This window comes from Sarcophilus harrisii, chromosome 2 (assembly GCF_902635505.1).
Source record: "Sarcophilus harrisii chromosome 2, mSarHar1.11, whole genome shotgun sequence".
NCBI classification, from domain to species: Eukaryota; Metazoa; Chordata; class Mammalia; order Dasyuromorphia; family Dasyuridae; genus Sarcophilus; species Sarcophilus harrisii.
The window spans coordinates 530,906,841-530,925,581 of NC_045427.1; the positions used below are offsets into that span (position 1 = coordinate 530,906,841).

General features: G+C 36.1%; 1 protein-coding gene across 1 annotated transcript in view; it reads right to left on the reverse strand.

The window, feature by feature from the left end:
* ALDH1A3 (aldehyde dehydrogenase 1 family member A3) overlaps positions 1-18,741 on the reverse strand; it is a 46,278-nt gene that overhangs the window by 3,358 nt on the left and 24,179 nt on the right. The window contains exons 8-12 of the mRNA XM_003755587.4: positions 15,279-15,381; positions 13,027-13,211; positions 5,986-6,150; positions 2,762-2,919; positions 1,838-1,912 (exon numbers count right to left, since the gene is read on the reverse strand). Coding sequence (XP_003755635.1) covers positions 1,838-1,912; positions 2,762-2,919; positions 5,986-6,150; positions 13,027-13,211; positions 15,279-15,381 — 686 coding nt within the window. The remainder of the gene's footprint in view (positions 1-1,837; positions 1,913-2,761; positions 2,920-5,985; positions 6,151-13,026; positions 13,212-15,278; positions 15,382-18,741) is intronic.

Sequence of the window (18,741 nt, forward strand, 5' to 3'; positions counted from 1 at the left end):
ACTGTGTACAACCCTATGCTAGACGCCTGGGTAGAAGCAAAAAAAAAAAGAATAAAACACTGTTTCCACCCTCAGTCAGCTCATAAGCTTTAAAAAACAAATCATCTGTAAATATCTAGATAAAAGAGTATTGAGAGATGTATGATTTTTTTTTTTTTTTGTTTTTGGATTTGGAGTAGAGGCATCAAATATGCTACACCAATGAGATTAAAATGTAATTGGGAAATATTTAACAAGATAAATAAAAATACAGCAAAACATAGTTAATGTTAACACTTGGTTTTCTAAGTTAACATAGATTGCAAGGATCTTGAGAGAGGCCTCCTTTTCTATATGGTACCAGTGATTTAGAGAGCGCTACTGAAGAAATTTCTTTTACCACTATATGACAGCAGCTGCTTAGCTATATAGTTTTAGAGAATATTGTATAAGTTAAGGTGATGCTTTTTTTTTTCTTAAGAAAAATTATTTTAGGTGGCTCAAGTGGATAGAGCACTGAGATTGAATCAAAAAGTCTCATATTCCTGAGTTCAAATCCAGTCTCAGACATTTCCTAACTATGTGACTTAGGCAAGTCACTGTTTGCCTCAGTTTCCTTATCTGTAAAATGAACTGGAGAAAAAAATGGTAAACCACTCCAGTATCTTTGCCAAGAAAACAAGAAATAGGGTCATGAAGAGCTGAACAAGATTGAAATGACTCAAAAACTAACAATTTCACAAAATCTCCATAAAGGAATGCATGAGGAATCCACTGGCACTTACTTCTCATTCCACAATTTATCCCCAGGCATCTTTGTTTTCTGTGACAGCCTCATCCAAATGGTGGACTATAAATGGACGCACAGCCTTATCCTTTTCTGTTGGAGCCCTCCTGCCCTGTCCTGACTACGATAGAAGCCAGATATGGTAGAACTGGATCTTTGTCCAGGTGCTTGCTCAAATCATTGGCTCAAATCATTTCCCGCCATGAGGACATTGCATATGATTCATTTCTACCACCTCCTTCAGAATCACAGATAGAAAATAATCCTTCCTGATACATATCAAGTGGGGAGGCAATATGGTATAATGGAAAGAAGTCAGTTTTAAGTGAGAACACCCAAGATTTAGTCTAAACTGTACTACTTATTGTTTGAATGTATTTGTACTTCTAATCCTCTATTTTCTCAGAAAATGGGGATAACAATAGCTGTGTCACTGGATTCTTGTGAAGGTCAAAAGATAATTTAAATAGTTTTGCCCATTCTAAAATCTATACAAAAGGAAATGAAGGATGAAATTTGAGAGTTATTCACCAAAAATGAATCATTTAGCAGATTACATATTACAGCCTTGCCATGTGTAGGGTATTTCAAGTAACATTGGAGAATAGGAAATAGAATTATTGAAGCCCCAGACATAGAAATGAGCATGATGCATATAAGGAACAAGAAGATCACCAGACTGAATGCCATTAACAGTTTAAGTTGCAGCAACGAAAGAGAAGGTTGGATAATTAAAGTGGAGCTCAAGCAAACTATTATGGTTCTTGAAAATCTGGTTCATTTTGTGGTTGCACACTTAGGGGCTTAATGAGATAGTAGTGACAGTATGTGGTACTACAAAGAGCACCAGACAGTTGAAAGAGCTGAGTTGAAGTCTTGTTTTGCTACTTACTAACTGTGAAAACTTGGGCCTCTGCTTCCATATTTACAAAATGGAATAATAATACCTAACCCTAATTCACAGTATAGGTGTAAGGACTGAGATAATATGCACTGAAATACTTTGGAAACTATGAAATGCAATATAAGTATAAAAATATTATTAAAATTAATATTGTTAACAAAACTTACAGTTCTCTGCCATTTCCTGACATTTTGAAGCCACCAAATGGAGCCTGTGCATAGATGGCATTGTAACAATTGATCCTATAGAAAGAATTTTAAAAATACAATTACATAGAGAACAGACATTGGTATTTAATAAAGTCCACTATGGTGTTCAATAACTTTTAATCTCCTGTTTTCTTTTCTCACCCTTTTATGATGAGCTCAGTAGATCAAGCATATGGCTCCCAGTTAGGGAGAATTCTAAGTAATGATGGAGGGAGAGGGAAGGAAGGAGAAAAATAGAAAAAGGGAAAGTTGGAATTTCTCTTTTTACACTTGAAAATGTAGTTTCATTATTTACTATTCCATACATCATAACTAAATATTGACCCTGTTTTCAATGGGTGATATTTTTATTATTATTCTTAAAGTAAATAAGGATGGTAGATTTACTTCATTTACTTCAGTTAATCAAAATACATGATTAATTGAATTAATCCAGGAACAACTGAACTCACAAATAGTTACATCGATTCATATGTGTGCTCATAGGGGGATAGAAATTCTTAGAGTACAAATTTATGAACAAAGGAAAAGTGAGGAATAACAGAAAGTGAGTCAGGGAAGAAAAAAGGCAAATGAAATCAGGAGGAAAGGAAGAAGACAATTGCTGAGCAGATAAAAATATACATACACTCACACATATATAAACCCACACACATATTATATACACAAACACACACATACACACACATAAGTCATCAGACTCCCATGAACTAGACAGGATTAAAAAAAAAAAAAAAAAAAAAAACCTGACACCTAGCGTTCATTATTTCATTGCAGCCTATTTTGGGGTTGTTCAGTTATTGATAGGCTTTTGAAAACATTTAAGTTAGGAAGAAGGGAGTCTCTTCAGTTTGGGAGAAGCAACATATAGTGCACACTTACCAGACTGTTCCGGACTCTAACGCAGAAGCCAGTTTCAATGCTTTATCAATATTTTTTGTGAATACAGCTGCAGTGAGTCCATACTCAATACTATTTGCTCTTTTTATAACTTCTTCTATATTTTTGAACTTCATTATTGGCTGTACTGGTCCAAAGATCTAAAACAAAGTAGAAGAATGGCAGCAAGGGGCAAATGCAGACTGAAACCCCATGACCTCAGAAAGAATTTTCTCACTTTAATGTTGTTGTCCAAACAGGTAAAATGATCAGCAGTAACTTGGACTGTGGAACGACCTGGACAGAAAACTCAACTTCAAACCAGTGGTTCTGGGTTTAAATTCTGACTCTATCATTACCTTTTCTTTGTGGCTTCACATAATTCTAGGAATTATAGAATACAACATCTCAAGGGCTTTTTTTTTTTTTTTAAAGCAATTTGACTTTCTAAAAATCAGAGAATAATCAAATTGAATTTTTTTTTTAAATGGTGAAAGTTTAAGTAAAATCTTTTCCTGAGCTGCTGAGCATGGAAAAGCATGGAAATATTTCATGGAACAACTATTAAGTATACACTAACACTGAAGATATTGGAACGTTTTATGTAATGTTGTTAAGGAACTGGGGTAGATACAATTCTGTGATTATGCTTTGCAACCCATAGAATGCCACATTTTTCACAAATGGAGGATCTTCAAAGCAACAGAAGGACTTCCTGTTCTAGCAGGTTCTGGTAAGCATTGAAAAGGGCATGGCAAATTTTTTTTACCAAAATGGAGTGTGAGCAAAGGAAAAAAAGAAAAAAGAAAAACAGTGCCATAAATCTAAAGTTGAGAATTTAAAAGGTGGCTTTTGAAGGAAACTCATTACTGGACTCAATGTCCAAATCTATTTTTAGACTTAACATTATGTCTAGGCTGAGGAAATACTTTCCCAGGTTCCTTAGAAACTGCATGTCACAGGACAGTTAAAAAGTTGAGTTGTATGCCATCAGTGTACAGTAAGTAACCCATAAAAATCTCAAGACTAAAGTCTATAAAATTTTGCTGCCAGAAAGCCTTTGGCAGTAATTTACTCTTTTATGTTTCCCAATGGACACATTAAAAAAAAAAGGCAAAACATCCTGGGGTCTAATCATATGGGGCCAGATTCTCATCCTACATAAACTCTATAGGAATTGTTACAGGGATGCAAACCTGGCCCATGGTAACCAGATGCCATCTTGTTTGATATTAGCAAAACAGTGTTAGATTTACATCTTTGGGAGGTTCTCTTGCCTTTCCATCATTTCAAAATGATGACCAGAAGGGAAAACTTCAATAAGAGTTTTACAAGGGATGCATTCATTGAATAAACATTTCTTATAGGAATTTGGTTAGGGAGAAGGGAAAGCAGTATTGTGTGCTGGCTGATTCCAGGGTCTTTGTCTTGTTAAAATCCAAAGCAACCACCTATTCTTTGTTGTCAGGATAACTTCCATCACGTAAAAAACAGGGAGGTTCCCAGGATTAAATGTTTTCTAATTGTAGGGAGTTTTGTTTAATAGATATAGCTTTCATTTTAAGAAATGTTACTATCAGTCTTCTTCACTGATATTTATGTAAAAAGCCAATGAAACTTAAAATTTTCCCTGATATGAAATCAAAAGACTTGCCATATTGATGAATGGGTAAGTATCAAGTAGATGATGAATAGCAAGCCAAGTATTTTACAAAAGAATCAATAGGTTTTTAAAAAAAAATTGGGGGGAGGAGGGTATATTTCCTTTTTTTTTTTTCTTTTTCTTTCTTTCTTTCTCTTTTTTTTTGCTGAAGCAGTTAGGGTTAAGTGACTTGCCTGGAGTCACAAAGCTAGGAAGTGTTAAGTGTCTGAGATCAAATATGAACTCAGGTCCTCCTTACTTCAGGGTTGGTGCTCTATCCACTGAACCACCTAGCTTCCCCAGGTATATTTCCTTTTTCTTTAAATTTATTCTGATTAACTTTCAGAAATAGGAGAAGGAAAAAGAAGGGCTCACCTATGGTTTTAAACTTCATTCTGGACTATATAGACCTGAAGTTTTCTTTTAGAGGTACTAGTATTTAATCATTCAAGTTTATTTTATTAAAAATCAAAGCACCATAGTCTGCCAAAAACAAAGCATTTCATACAAAACAGTAACAAATACTACAGTATCAGATGTTCTTCGCAATAAAGAAAGTGATTTCTCAATGAAGAAAAATCCGTAATCTGATTGGCTAACATTATTCAGGAACAAGATGCACGAGTATGAGAATTTGGGCTCATTAATTTCACAAACAGTATTATAAAAATGAAAGGTGGGTGCAATCAGTTTGTAAAGAAACATTAAATACAAATTTACATAATGCTATAAAATGTTTAAAAATATTTACTTGGGTACCAAGATTTTAAAAATGAATTATAAAAATAAAAAATAATTCGGTTCTAGTCATGACCAAGGGAAAAGTAATTTTATTTTCCATAAAAACTAAGCCTTACAGATTCTAAAATTACATGAAAAAGGTTTTAAACTTAACTAAGGAGTTTCCTTTGGAAATAAACAAAAGATTCAAAAACTAGGATATAAAGGATGTGGTGGTGGAATTTTAACCTCCTCATCTAATCCTTCTTCCATCCTAGCCAGAAATAATGTCACTTCTATGTGGAGTTTAACTGCTGAAAAGGTTAATTGGCAGAGAAAGTGATTTATGTAGTGTTTGAAATTGTTGAATTAGTAACAGATTATTGTAGTCTACTTTCTTCTTTTTTCTCCTTTTTTTTGTAGAAAAACATCTTTTGGGAAACACAAATCTGTCAAATGTCAATAAAATAAGATGGCCCCAAACTGAGTTGGCGATGTGGTATAGTAGGATTAGATTTGAAATAAGATGAGTTAAAATTAAAAGCTAGTTCTGTTACTTATTAGCTGTGTGATCTTGGCCAAGTCATTACCATTCCAGGCATAATCTATAAAATAAGAAGCTTCTTACTTAGTCCCCTTTTAGTACTAAAATCATGATCCTTCTGAAACATGTTTTAAGATGACAGAAAGGAGAAGTGCTATTCAAAATTTACTTCTGTAACTAAGAGGAAGCAGAACGTGGAGGCCCCTTGGACTCAACGAACATGTTCCCAAGTTCTGTGCTATTTGATAGATCCAAATCTCCAAGTCCACTGAGCCACCAGAAATGATTCCTGTTTTTCTATTAACATTCATGATAACTTACCTCTTCTTTGGCAATTCGCATGTTGTCTGTAACTTCTGAAAACACTGTAGGTTTTATGAATAGCCCCCTATCTTCCATGGCTGAGCCCCCATATTCCAATTTAGCACCTTCTTTCTTTCCACTCTCTATCAGGTCCAGAATTTTGTCAAACTGCTTTTGATCAATCTATAAAACACAGAGAAGAGGAAATTAGAATAGAATCCAGGCTTCACTCAGGACCAGCATGATAGTCTTAGTAGTCAAAAACATTATCCAACCTTTAAACATTTCTGCAAAGACAAGAATATTACAATTTTTCTAAGTAAGAAATGGAATTATCTCAGCAAGAATTTATTGAGCATCTACTATGAGCACAGCATTGTGTTAGTCATGGGAGAAGGAAAATGAATAAAAAAACCCCAGACTATCCTGGTTTTACCCTCCCAGTAATTTTTAGAATTTGGAACTGGAGTTAGAGGGATTCTAAGGGATTCAAATTCAGCCCCATACTTTGTAATCTACTAATGAATTTGAGTCTCTTCCTCAAGATTTTTCTATTTAACTATGCTAGAAATGGAATCCAAACTCATGACACTCTCAGATATGGGAGCTGGCTGCCTCACTATATGTATATCTGTCTAAAAAGTATATCACAAGGTAAGCGAACTTATTCACAGAATTCATAATTTTTCCATTTGCTGTAACTGATGGTTCCACATATGGATAGTACAGTGCTGGATGTTGAAGAACCTCTCTTTTCTTGGTATTGTTTGTCAGATCAAAATTAGCACAAGCAGCAGAGAATCAATCCATGCTTGCTGTATTTCAGCCAAAGAAGTTGCAATGAGTACAAAAAGTAACCCAACACTTTTCCCTCCATTTTAGTCTTGGCTTGTAGCCGTTTCAAGTTAAATAATTTACTATCAGTGTAAAGCTGACTTTAATGCCATTTTTGTCCTCCTTGAAGGTGTTCAGCAACATTGCTAAAAAATAGATCATACTAAAAAGCATGGGAGCAAGCCCACAGCTCTGCTTCATTCCATTGGGGATTGGGAAAGCTGGAAAGCATCTTCCATTATGCAGACCCAGTGCAAGCATGCGCCATGGAACTGTTGGACACACTATACCCTGATGCTATTTTGGTTTTCTTTGAGCATGAAAAACAAAAACCAACCATGAATATAGGTATTATATAGGTACATACTACATATATACATATATATATGTATGTATATATAGGCTATATAATATCATACATATGTGTATAGTGGTATCCCCAAATTCAAACCATGTTTCAAATCTCATTCCAAGTTCTACTCTCTCACTTCATTATACTTTACACCTTCAGTGGAAGAAAAATGATTGCAATAGTTTTTATTATTCTGGGCTCCACTTTCCACCTAAAGAGATGGAAATAATAATCAAGCAATACTACCAGTGCTTCTTGAAAAGCTGTGATAATCAATGGCTTTATGGCTCCACTCACCCTCCAGTCCTTGTGGTTTTCCAAACCTTCCTTGCTGACATTACCCACCTACCTCACCCTTACCCCTAACTAGAAAGTAAGCCAGCTGCTGAAAAAGATTATTTGGTTTTATATCTCTATCTCATCACTCAGCATAGTGCTTGGCACATAGTAAACACTCAATAAATGCATTTCATTCATTCACAATTCTCGTACATGTAGATAAACTGAAATAGAGAAGGGAGAAATCTTGTAATCAGTCAGGGAAATTTGAAATTGAATATTCCAGCTCTTGGATAGTCATTGATCAAAGATCTAATTAAAATTTTTTTCGAAAATAGGCCTAATTTTCCTCTTCATTTTGACTTTGTAGACACAGCTTTAACATGTATTTGTTGGTGCTGATATTTTATTATTTCAGACACAGTAATGAGTTTTACTTGAAATATGTTAAAAATGAAAAATAAAAAGCAAACCCAATAGCCTATCTGTGTTCATTTTTTTTTCTGTCACAGAAGAGTATATGAGTCACTAATCAGGAGCATTTGCCCAAAGCTCCTAATCTTCATAGATAGTCTCATTAAAAACAGATTCTCTATTAATCTCTAATTGAATAAGTTCTCTATTTGCATTCCAGTCCTGGTTTCTGGACAAAATAAGTATGATTCATGTTTTAAACAACAGAGGTTAGATTTGGAGTCAGAAGACAGAGGTTGAATTCCTGCTCTCCACATAATAGCCCATGTAGTCTTTGGCAAATTACTTAATCCCTTGTACCTCAGTCTCCTCATCTGTGAAATGAGGACTAAAACTGGATCACTCCTTTTACAGAGTTGTTGTGAAGATCACATCAGATAATTCATGAAGCATATTATGCTGTCCATAATGATTTTTATACTTGTGTTTCTTCAAGATCAGTGGTTTCTAAAGGTTATTGACAACATTACCAAAAATTACCTTTTGCTAGAATCATGTGATGTTTTCAGAGCCCTCACAATATGACAGTGTTTTATAAGTTTAGCCTCACCTGAATCTAAGGCCATGATCAGTCAATTTGATTACTCTGTCCCAAGCTCTACCTATACTTCCAGCATCCTTTGCCTTTGCTACAGATCCTTCCTATGCCAGGAATGACATACAATCCTCTATTTGGAATCCTTGCTTTCCTCATCCCTATGTCCTGGATCCTCTCTCCCTCTTCCATCCTCCCCACAATTCACATTACATATACAATTTTCTTTGAAAGTTATTTTTGAATTTTGGTCTCTCCTTACTAGCCAGTGAATCTCATGGAGGCAGAACTTTGTCTTATTTAATAGTTTATTTCTCCCAGCAACTAGCACATAGTTTAAAAAAATACAAATGATGTGTATGATTACTGACTGTCTACCTAATTCATCCTAGTAAAATCCATCTGTTTTTCAAAGCATGTTTCTTAATGGACATCTCACACACCAAAAATAAAAGTTCCTGGCGTTAGTGGATGAGCCATTGTTTTAAGTCATAGAGCTCTCTGGTAAATTTCAACTTAAGTTAAATGCTGCAGGCGGTGGTACAAAAATATGAGATCCCAAGGTATTAGATTAAAAGACCACTATCAACTCAAGATGGGGAGTAAGCTGGAGCCCAGACAGGCCAGGTGGCTTGCATATTGTTTATCTGCCTTGTTGCTAAGTTGCCAGATAAACTTGAATAATTTTTAAGAATCTGAATGAGTGCTCTGCCTCTGGTGGACACCGAACTAGATCAGTTAGCCTCTTTACATTACTGAGTCTGGAATATTTAGACAGCTGGAACTTCTTGCAAAGCAAAATCTTATTACCATAGATGAAAAGACACATGAGGGAAAAATCCAACGGTCTCCTAGAATAATATTCTTGAGTTGGACTATTTAAGTGAGCTTTGAAAAACTGAGTTTAGCAACACCATCACAAGGACTCGTGAAATCAATACCAACTTTTTTGGCTTTGTTCTTCCAAGAGACACAATTAGGCCAAGGATTTCTGTCATCTTCCTCACACTAAAAGACCAAATATGTTGGAGAGAAAGAAGTTTAAATCATAATCAGGTATAAAACTTTCCTTAACACAAGGGATCAGTTCACATCTTTCTGCAGGAAGCTTGATTATCCCTAATGTGGTGGTTTATTCAATAATCTCTTGTGGTTATGTTTCCATCTCATTTGGAAATTAAACTCCTGCAACTCGTTTGATGGCTTATGGGTTACTAACAGCTGTACTTCATAGGGGCCATACTCATGGAAGCAACTGGGAATGAGTGAATACAGGCAGAACATAGTAATCCCAGCCCACAAAAGCTGTCTGGTAATAATGCCATAACCCTTTTAGCCTAGGGGCAAGGGACTGGTGGTGAGAACAGAAACAAATCACAATATTCCTTTTCAAAGACTTCCTTTCCATTCCCTTAGCCAGAAGGATGTATATCTGTGGAACTGCTCAAAATGACTAATAGACCTTCACTTATTAATTCAATAAACATTTGCTAAATGCTTAGTATTTGTTGAGGACTAGGTTAGGTGCTAAAGGGGATACAAAATTCACAAATAGATCATTGGATCATAAAATAACAGCTCTACAAAGTACATTATCTTTCCTCCTAAACATAAATTTCTCCATTTCTCTCAAGAGCACTTCCATTTTCCTGAATTCCTGACCTTGGTATCATGCTCACTCTTGCTCACCTCACATATTCAACCAGTTGCCAAATCTTGCCACAATATTTCTTGAATTTATCTCCTTTTATCCCTTGATAACACTGTAGCTCGAAACTCATCTCACCTCCCCCCGCCTCATTATTGGTCTCCAGTTTCTTCTCTCTCCAGTCAAGGCTTCACACTGCTTCCAAATGGATATTTCTCAAACACAGACCTGACCATAACGCCTACATACCTCCAAAATTTCAGTAGCTCCCTATTGTCACTGGCATAAATTACAAAGCCCCCAGCCTGGCATTTAAAACTCCTTACAGATTGGCTTCCATTTATCTTTTCCATTTTATTCCTCATTCCTCTCATTCACACATTTTCCATCCTCAGCAAATGGGTCTGCTAGATATTCACTATCACCTGCTTCCATGCCTTTGCAAAAGTTGTCCTCTTGCATCTGAAAGAATACCTTCCTTCAAAATGAGACTTTTCTTGATTTCTCATTATTAGCATTTTCTACCTCTTAGAAATATTTTTACAAGGATCTTATATTTATGGTCTTAGAGATGTTGTATCCCAATAGAAGATGAGTCCCTTGAAAAGAGATATTGTTTTGTTTCATCAGAACCTAGAGCAAACCTTAATATGTAGTAGATGCTTAATAAATTTTGAACATTTATCCTGCAAGGGACATATTGTCTCTTAAGTATTTGAAGAGCTGTCATGTGGGAAAAGAGCAGCTAGGTGGCGCAGTGGATGGGGGGCCAGGCCTGAAGTCAGGACAGACTCATCTTCCAGAATTCAAATATGGTCTCAGACCCTTACTAGCTGTGTGATCCTAGGCAAGTCACTTAACCCTGTTTGCCTTGGTTTCCTCATCTTTAAAATAAGCTGGAGAAGGAAATGGCAAACCCCTCCAGTGCCTTTGCCAAGAAAACCCCAAATGAGATTACGAAGCATTAGACAGAACTAAAACAGGTGAACAACATGTGGAAAAGGGATACATTTACTCTGCTTGGTCCCAGAGCAAAACTAGGGGCGGGAGTAGAAGTTACACGAAACCAAATTTAGACTGGATTTAAAGGAAAACTTCTTAGTAATTTGAGCTATTATAAAGTGGAGGGAGCTACCTCAAGAGAGCATAGATTTTTCCCTACTGGAATTCTTTAAGCTGAGATAGAATAAAAACTTGTTAGTCTTCAGGTTTATCCCAGAGGAGTCTCTTATTCAGGTTGCATTGGACTAGCTAGCCTCTGAGACCCTTTTTAATACTGAGTTCTTTGATCTTATAATTGGGTTATTAAACATAGTACTTCATTTCTCATCTTCATGCCTTTACACCAGTGTCCCCTACACCTGTATACTTTTTCCTTCCTAATGCCTCTAAGAATCCTTGGATTCCTTCAAGTATCAGATCAAACAGAGACAACCTGAAGCTTTTCCTAATCTGACTTAGATGCTGGTGTCCTTTCCTTTAAATCATCTGGTACCTTTTTTCAAAAAAATAAATTGTCCTGTATATGTACACACTGTCCCTCCCAACAGAACATAGGCTCATTGAGTGCATAAATGAAATAATTTTTAGCTTGATATATATCTAGTACTTAGAATAGTGCTTGGCATATAGCAGATATTTAAAAATGGGTGTTGACTTAATAAAATAATTATTTGAAAGAGGACTGCTTTAAGAAGGAATGAGTACTCCCTCACTTCCAGTCTTCATATAAAGATTGAGTGATCACTTTTTGGAGATCTTGTAGAAAGAATTTTTGATTATGTCCATATGATTTCTTTTGATTTTGAAATTCTATAAAATAGGAAGCTAGGTAGTACAGGGGTTAGAATATGGGATATAATAACCTGAATTCAAATCCTATCTCAGACATTTATTATGTGACCAATTCTATCTGCCCTGATTCCACAGCTATAAAATGAGTATAATAATAGCACCTAACTTACAGGGTTGGTATAAGGACTTTAAAAATGTTTTATCAAAGAAGTTTCACTTTCACAGAAGATTCACAAACAAATGTGAATCCTCATTTTGATTTGGACAGGACCTGCTTCTAATAAACATTTACCCATGATTTGTTATCCTGTCACTGGTGGTTAGAGGCTAATCAGAAGACAAATCAGGTTGTTGTTGGTAAGGTCAGTTCCATCTCAATAATGCATAGAATGGCCAGTCTAGTATCTCTTAAATATTTATCCGTCTATTCTGCTTTATAATAGCAAGAAGGTGAGACAGGATACAGACCATGGAATAGCTTATTAAACCTTGTAGTTAGTCATCTCCTCTCGCCCTATAAATAAAGCCTTCAGAGACATGTTCACTAATGAGTCTTTCTACTCATTGGGGAACATTCAGAACAATAGGAAAGCCTTCAGACACTGAACTTATAGTTTCACATATTCATGGTGCACCCTGACAATTCATCATGGCTCAAATTACTTTTTGTTCCCTGTCTTGGATTGGCTGCTGCTACCTCCTGCTGAAAGCCTGAGCAGGAAGGGTCAAACTCTTCTTTCCAAGAAAAATGGAGATCACTAGACCTTTCTAGTTGATGATAATCAAGGGTTTTTCATCTGTTTTTGTAAAATGGTAGACTTGTGTGGACTATTGAGGTTAATGAGTCTCTTATTAGGATAATATTTTTAAATGCATTAAATGAAATAAACAGGGTTCAAAAATATATTGAAATACAGTTTTATATATGCATATATATATATATATACTGTATATGAAATATTGTGTGCACGTGTATGTGTGTACAACCCACATTCATGAATCTTCAGTTAAAAACTTCTTGTGTAGACAATGTAGGTAACTGGATTCTTGATTAAAGTCAGAGCTTAATAGTCAAGTACTCTCTTTTGAGTAGTCTTTACCCACTGAAAGAGAAAGCAGACACAAATATACACATAAAAGTACCTGTGGCCCTTGTTCAGTCTTGACATCAAATGGGTCTCCAATGAGTCTTTTCTTGGCATATTCCACACTCCGCTTGACAAATTCAGGGTAGATCTGTTCTTCCACAAACACTCGGGAAGCAGCTGTGCAGCACTGGCCCTGGTTAAAGAACACTCCCTGATGGGCACACTCCACTGCCAAATCCACTAAAAAAAAGACCCAGAAAAATAATGTAAGAGAAACAGAAAAGGAGGGAGGAAGGAGAGAGAAGCTGTGATCCCATAAACTAGGACCAACTACCCTAGCAAACTGTTGCCTGAATTGTGAGCTTCATTAGAGCACAGGCCCTGTCTTATCCAAGCATTGTATCTAATTAAAAGACAGAAAACTGCTCTTTATCCATTAGACCCTTAATGTTTATTATACTGAACTACCTAGGAGACATCAAACTTACTTTAGTAGCTAACAGTGAGAACTGGGATATTATTTGTATGCTAAGCAATATTTCTAATATAACTAAAAACACTTTAAATAAATATTCCCCTCAATCTTTGTTTTCAAACACAATATAACTCTGCTTAGCAAAGTCTTCAGTGGTAAAATGCCAAAGAAAGTGGCACAGATAGTTTCCTGGTTTCTCAATGGAGAAATGGGACCAGATGTTCCAAGGACTTACTTCCTCTCTAGTTAGAATATAGAATTAGTCTTTTCTAACTTGAAAACTGAAACTTAAAGTTTCCACGGAGCCGCATAGCTCCAGAACTGCATTTAGGAGCCTCTGAACATGGAAGCAACATCCTTCTGCAGACCCCTGCCTTAAGCCAACTTGAAACACCCCTGTCCCTTCTCTTATAATAAATTCCCCTTCTGTGCTATTGAGAAGAGCTGGGATAGTGGTGGGGAAGGAAAGAGAAGAGGGGGGTGGTCTACTCTGGTACTTTTTAGCTTTATACCATGCCTGTGATTCCAATTATGTCAAGAATTAATTATATGGAATTTCACAGACAACAGTCTAACACAAATCAAAGGCGTGGTTATGACTGCTTTCCCCTCTCCCCACCAGTGGGAGGGGTGTGGGAGGGAGGGAAGCCCCGAATGTTCAGTTTAGTAGAAAAAAGAAAAGCTGAGACTCATGAACCTGAAGCAAGAGTCCTGTAGATGTTTACTTCTATACTCCAATTTTTGAATCACAGGTAAGTGAAAGTTGAAGGTGGATATAGAAACATCAGCAACGATGGCTGCTATTATAAGACACAGAGTGGTCTCCAGACAAAATTTGTCTCCACTCTTTCCAGCTTCCCCCTTCTGTACCCTCTTCTGTGTCTTGTGGTGCCTTCTTCCCCTCACTTACCAAGTGTCCCTCCTAAAATCTGCTCTTTGAAAAGAATCTGAGATTGGGCAGTTACACAATACTGAGTCAGAAGTCAGGGTTATAACTCTCCCAAGAGTATTTGCAATTCAAACTTTATCTCTAATCGTGGAATGAAAGCCTTTATCCCCTGGTAAAGTAATTTCTGGCATCAGTGAACATAGGGAGTAGGTTCTGGGAGGCTGATGGCTTTCCGCTTCTCCTAAAACCATCCAATGGAGGAGAAGAAAACCGTTGACCTTACAAAGAATTGTTAAAGTCCCATAGAGCCTATTTTCCCTTTTTGACTCTGGCTCTTAGGTGTTGAATTGCTGCCAACAGAGCATTCTTCTTTAGCATTTGGGGATGTGGTGTCAAGTAAACAGACTTCCCCGATGGAACTGAAGTGAAAAACGTGACAGAGTAGAGGGTATTAACCTAGGTTCAAATTCTGCTTTATACATATAAGAGGCTGTGCAGCCATAGGCAGGATACTCTCATCTGCAATACCTGCCCTGTCAGCTGGGTTGTCAGGGATCAGGAAGGAAACTCTTTGTAAACTGCTGTATAAATAGAATTTATATAAATTTTTTGAATTTATTTATGTAAATTTATTTATTTATATATTTATGTTTATTTACATAAATATAAATTTAGAATACTGTATTTCTGTAGAATTTTCCAGGATAAATAAGTTATTACTATCATGACTGTCATATAGCATGCCTAAAAATTGTAGAAAGTCAATTGGGGATAAGGCCTAGCTTACTACCAAGATTCAGAGACTTTCATTCACCTTACTGATCCGAAGGATTATTGTAACAAGGAATTGCTAAAATTATAACAACCTATCTATCTTTCTTTAAGAGAGAATAGAAACACCATTGGGAAAATCTCAAAGACTTGGAGACTAAAAGATACTCACAATCAGCATCAGCACAAACAATACATGGATTTTTCCCTCCAAGCTCTAGAGTTACTCTTTTAAGATTACTTTTAGAAGCAGCTTCTTTGATGAGCTTTCCAACCTGAAAGTGAAAAGGACAGGTTTAGACTGGTCTCAGCATTGACAGAGAATAATAGAGGAAATAAGAGGTTCTAGAAGTCAAATATGAGTTAACAGTGTGAAATGGTAGCTCTCCAAAGGTAATACTATTGTAAGCTGTAATAAGAGAATAAAGCAGATATCGAACTAAAATTAGTCAGAAAATCCTGAATTCAAATCTTGCCTCTGAAATTTACCAGCTGTGTGATCCTGATAAATAATTCATCTCTAGCAATCTCAGTTGTCTCATGTATAAAAATGAAGATGATAGCAGCAGTGACCTCACATGATTCTTGTGAGGATCAAATGAGAACATATTTATGAAGGCCATTGACAATTTTTAAGTGCTATGTGTTAGTTATTATGATCCTGCCCTGGCCAGATTATACCTGAAGTGCTGTGTTCTATTTAGGGTATTCTATTTTAGAAAGGTTATACACAAGCTAGAACACATTCAGATGGGAACAAACAGGATGGTGAAGAACAATAAATACTATGAACTCAATGATGTCCTGATGCCAGTCTGGGATTTATCAGTATGCTGTCCCAACATTGAGGATCCTTTTCAAATTCTCCTCTTTCACCCTTCCATCAAAATTTACCTGGTCTGTCAATCCTCTTCCCTTATGACCTTGTTCTCTATCTGGTTTCATCAAAACTAATATTTCAGCCTTCCTAGTTTTGTATTAAAAACTAAGCTATTGGGAAGGAATGCCTTAACCTAATAGAATGAGTATAGCATAGCAGCACAGTGGAGGAAGTCCCAGACTAGAGTTAGAAGGCTCATCTTTCTGAGTTCAAAGTAGATATCAGATCCTGGGTAAGTCACTTAAGTTTGTTTGCCTCAGTTTCTTCATCTGTAGAATGAATTGGAAAAGAAAATGGCAAACCATTGCAGTAGCTTTGCCAAAAAAAATCCCAAATGGAGTCATGAAGTCAGATACAACCCAAAACAATTGAACAGCAATAAAATCATGAATAGATTGACTCTGCCTGGCCCAAGAGGACAAAACTGGGACCTCAGTGGAATAATGAAAGTTGTAGAGAGACAATTTTAAAGCTTGATATAAGGAAGACACTTCTGACATTGGAGCTATCCAGTGGTTAAAATAGTCTGCCTCCAAGGTGTAGATTCCATTATGGGAGGGCTACTGGTAAATGTTGGAGGGCCACTTATTTTATATATATACTTCTGAATATGAATGTGAATATATATGAAAAAATACATATATTTTTCTGAAGAAAAAAATTGAATTAGATGGCCTTTAAAGGCTCTTTCAACTCTGATTCATTGCCTCTGAGGTGGGAATTTTAGGCAAATCCTGTGACAGGCCCTTATCCTTCCTGAAGGAAATCTCAGCTAGCTAGGTAGCTTAGATATAAAGCTATTAGGACAGTCACTTGTCTTCACAAGAATTGACTTTGCATATTTGTGCATGGAAGGATAATTATAGCAGGTTAATTAATAATAGCAGCTAAAATTTAGGATATATAATACTTAATGCCTGAATAGAAACAAGTAAAATTCAAAATACCAAGTGAGGGAACAGTGAATGATGAAGGCAGCTGAACATAAGAAAAGGAAAAAATGCAGAATGTTTTTTTTAAGGCAAAATTCATGCAAAAAGCCTGTCCAAGACAAATGACTTAGATTATTCAACTCTCATATCCTGTTTATATTTAAGCATATTTTTAAGAAAAGGGTTTTCCAATCTGCAATGTTAAATAAAAAAATATAGACTAAACAACTAGGAATAGAGGAACTGGTTATCTTATACTCTTTGAATAAAAGTAAGATCCTTGAGAATAGGGATTGTTCCATTTTTTTTGCATTTTTATTCCCAGTATCAGGCATATAAGAGTATTGATGAATACTTATTGACTGATTATCTTAGAAGAAGTCATTCTATGGAAATGCTTTCCAGGTTATTTAACACTTAGCATTAAAGTATGATCTCCTAAACATAACAGAAAGTCAATTAATCCAACCAGTTTCTTTATTAGAAAGGCACAAAACTTAAATAAAATATGAGGTTGTAGGTTTGTACATAACCAGATCATGTTTACATTTGTCTTTGTCAGGAAAAAAAGGTCTTTTATCAGGATTGGGGAGCAGTATAACTGCATTTTAAATACCAACATGCTCATGGGAAGTGGCCCAAATGAGATTTGAAATAGTTCTCAGGTGAGAATATTTCTGCCTAAGGAGAGCCAGTGAAAGAAAAACAGGGTTCGCATAAGTGTGTTATTTATGGATGGTGTTTAGGTACATTCTTATGGTGGAATGCACTTAGGGTGACATAAGAAAGAAGAAACAAATCACAGAGCTACAAAATTTTGCTTCTAGATATAAAATGATTCAATGGATCATCAAATTCATCCTTTAACATAAATAGTAAAAAGTAAAAGCACATTTTCATAACATCATCACCAGCTACCTTGCTGGGTAAAAATAACCATTTGGATTTTTCTCAGAAATTCTAGTCCTGTGATGACGATGATAGAACTATATTGAAAGCCCTTTCCAATCAGGCACCAGTTTGATTTTCCAGACTTATTTCACACTTTTGTTCTTCATGCTCTCTACGTTCCAGCCAAAATGGCCTCCTCACTTCTCCTCACACTTGACACTTTCATGGCTTTGTATAAGCTGTCTCCCAATCATAGAATGTCTTCAATTCTTGCCTTCCCCTTTTGGAATACCTTCAAGATTGGCTCAGGTATTACCTCCTACACAAGGCTTTCTTCATCCCCCTAGCTAATCTCTTTGCCCTTAAGTTATGATGTATTTATTTATGTGTGTACTTGTAATCCCTGGATGCAATGTAAGCTATTAGAAGGTAGGAACTATTTTTCATGTTTTGTTTTTACAACTCTAGGCCTGTAAGAAATAGTATGGCATAATAGATAAGGAATTGGCCTCAAAGCCAGAAAATTCTGAATTCAAAACTTTCCTCTGATATATTGTCTATGTGACTCAGGGCAAATTCCTTAAACTCTCGGGGCTCTGAGCAATGAAGTAAATTTAAGAATAGATGCTGGCCCTCACTGTCAGGAGTTCCTCACGTGGGAATACCCTTCCAGTGAAATCGTAAGTCAAACTGGGACCTGAGAAAGACCTTTGCTTAAAAAAGGTCAAGGTCTTTCATTGTATCTAGGGCCATCTCCAGTACTCCTGATCTCTATCATGTGCCTGGACCTAGATGGCTATGGAGGAGAAAGTGAAGCAGGTGACCTTGCCCAACCTCCCTCATTTAAATCCAATTCACTTGCATGTCATAGAATCACCTTTCTGATGTCATGTTCATCTTCATGAAAAAGGACAAACAACAATGAAAGCACA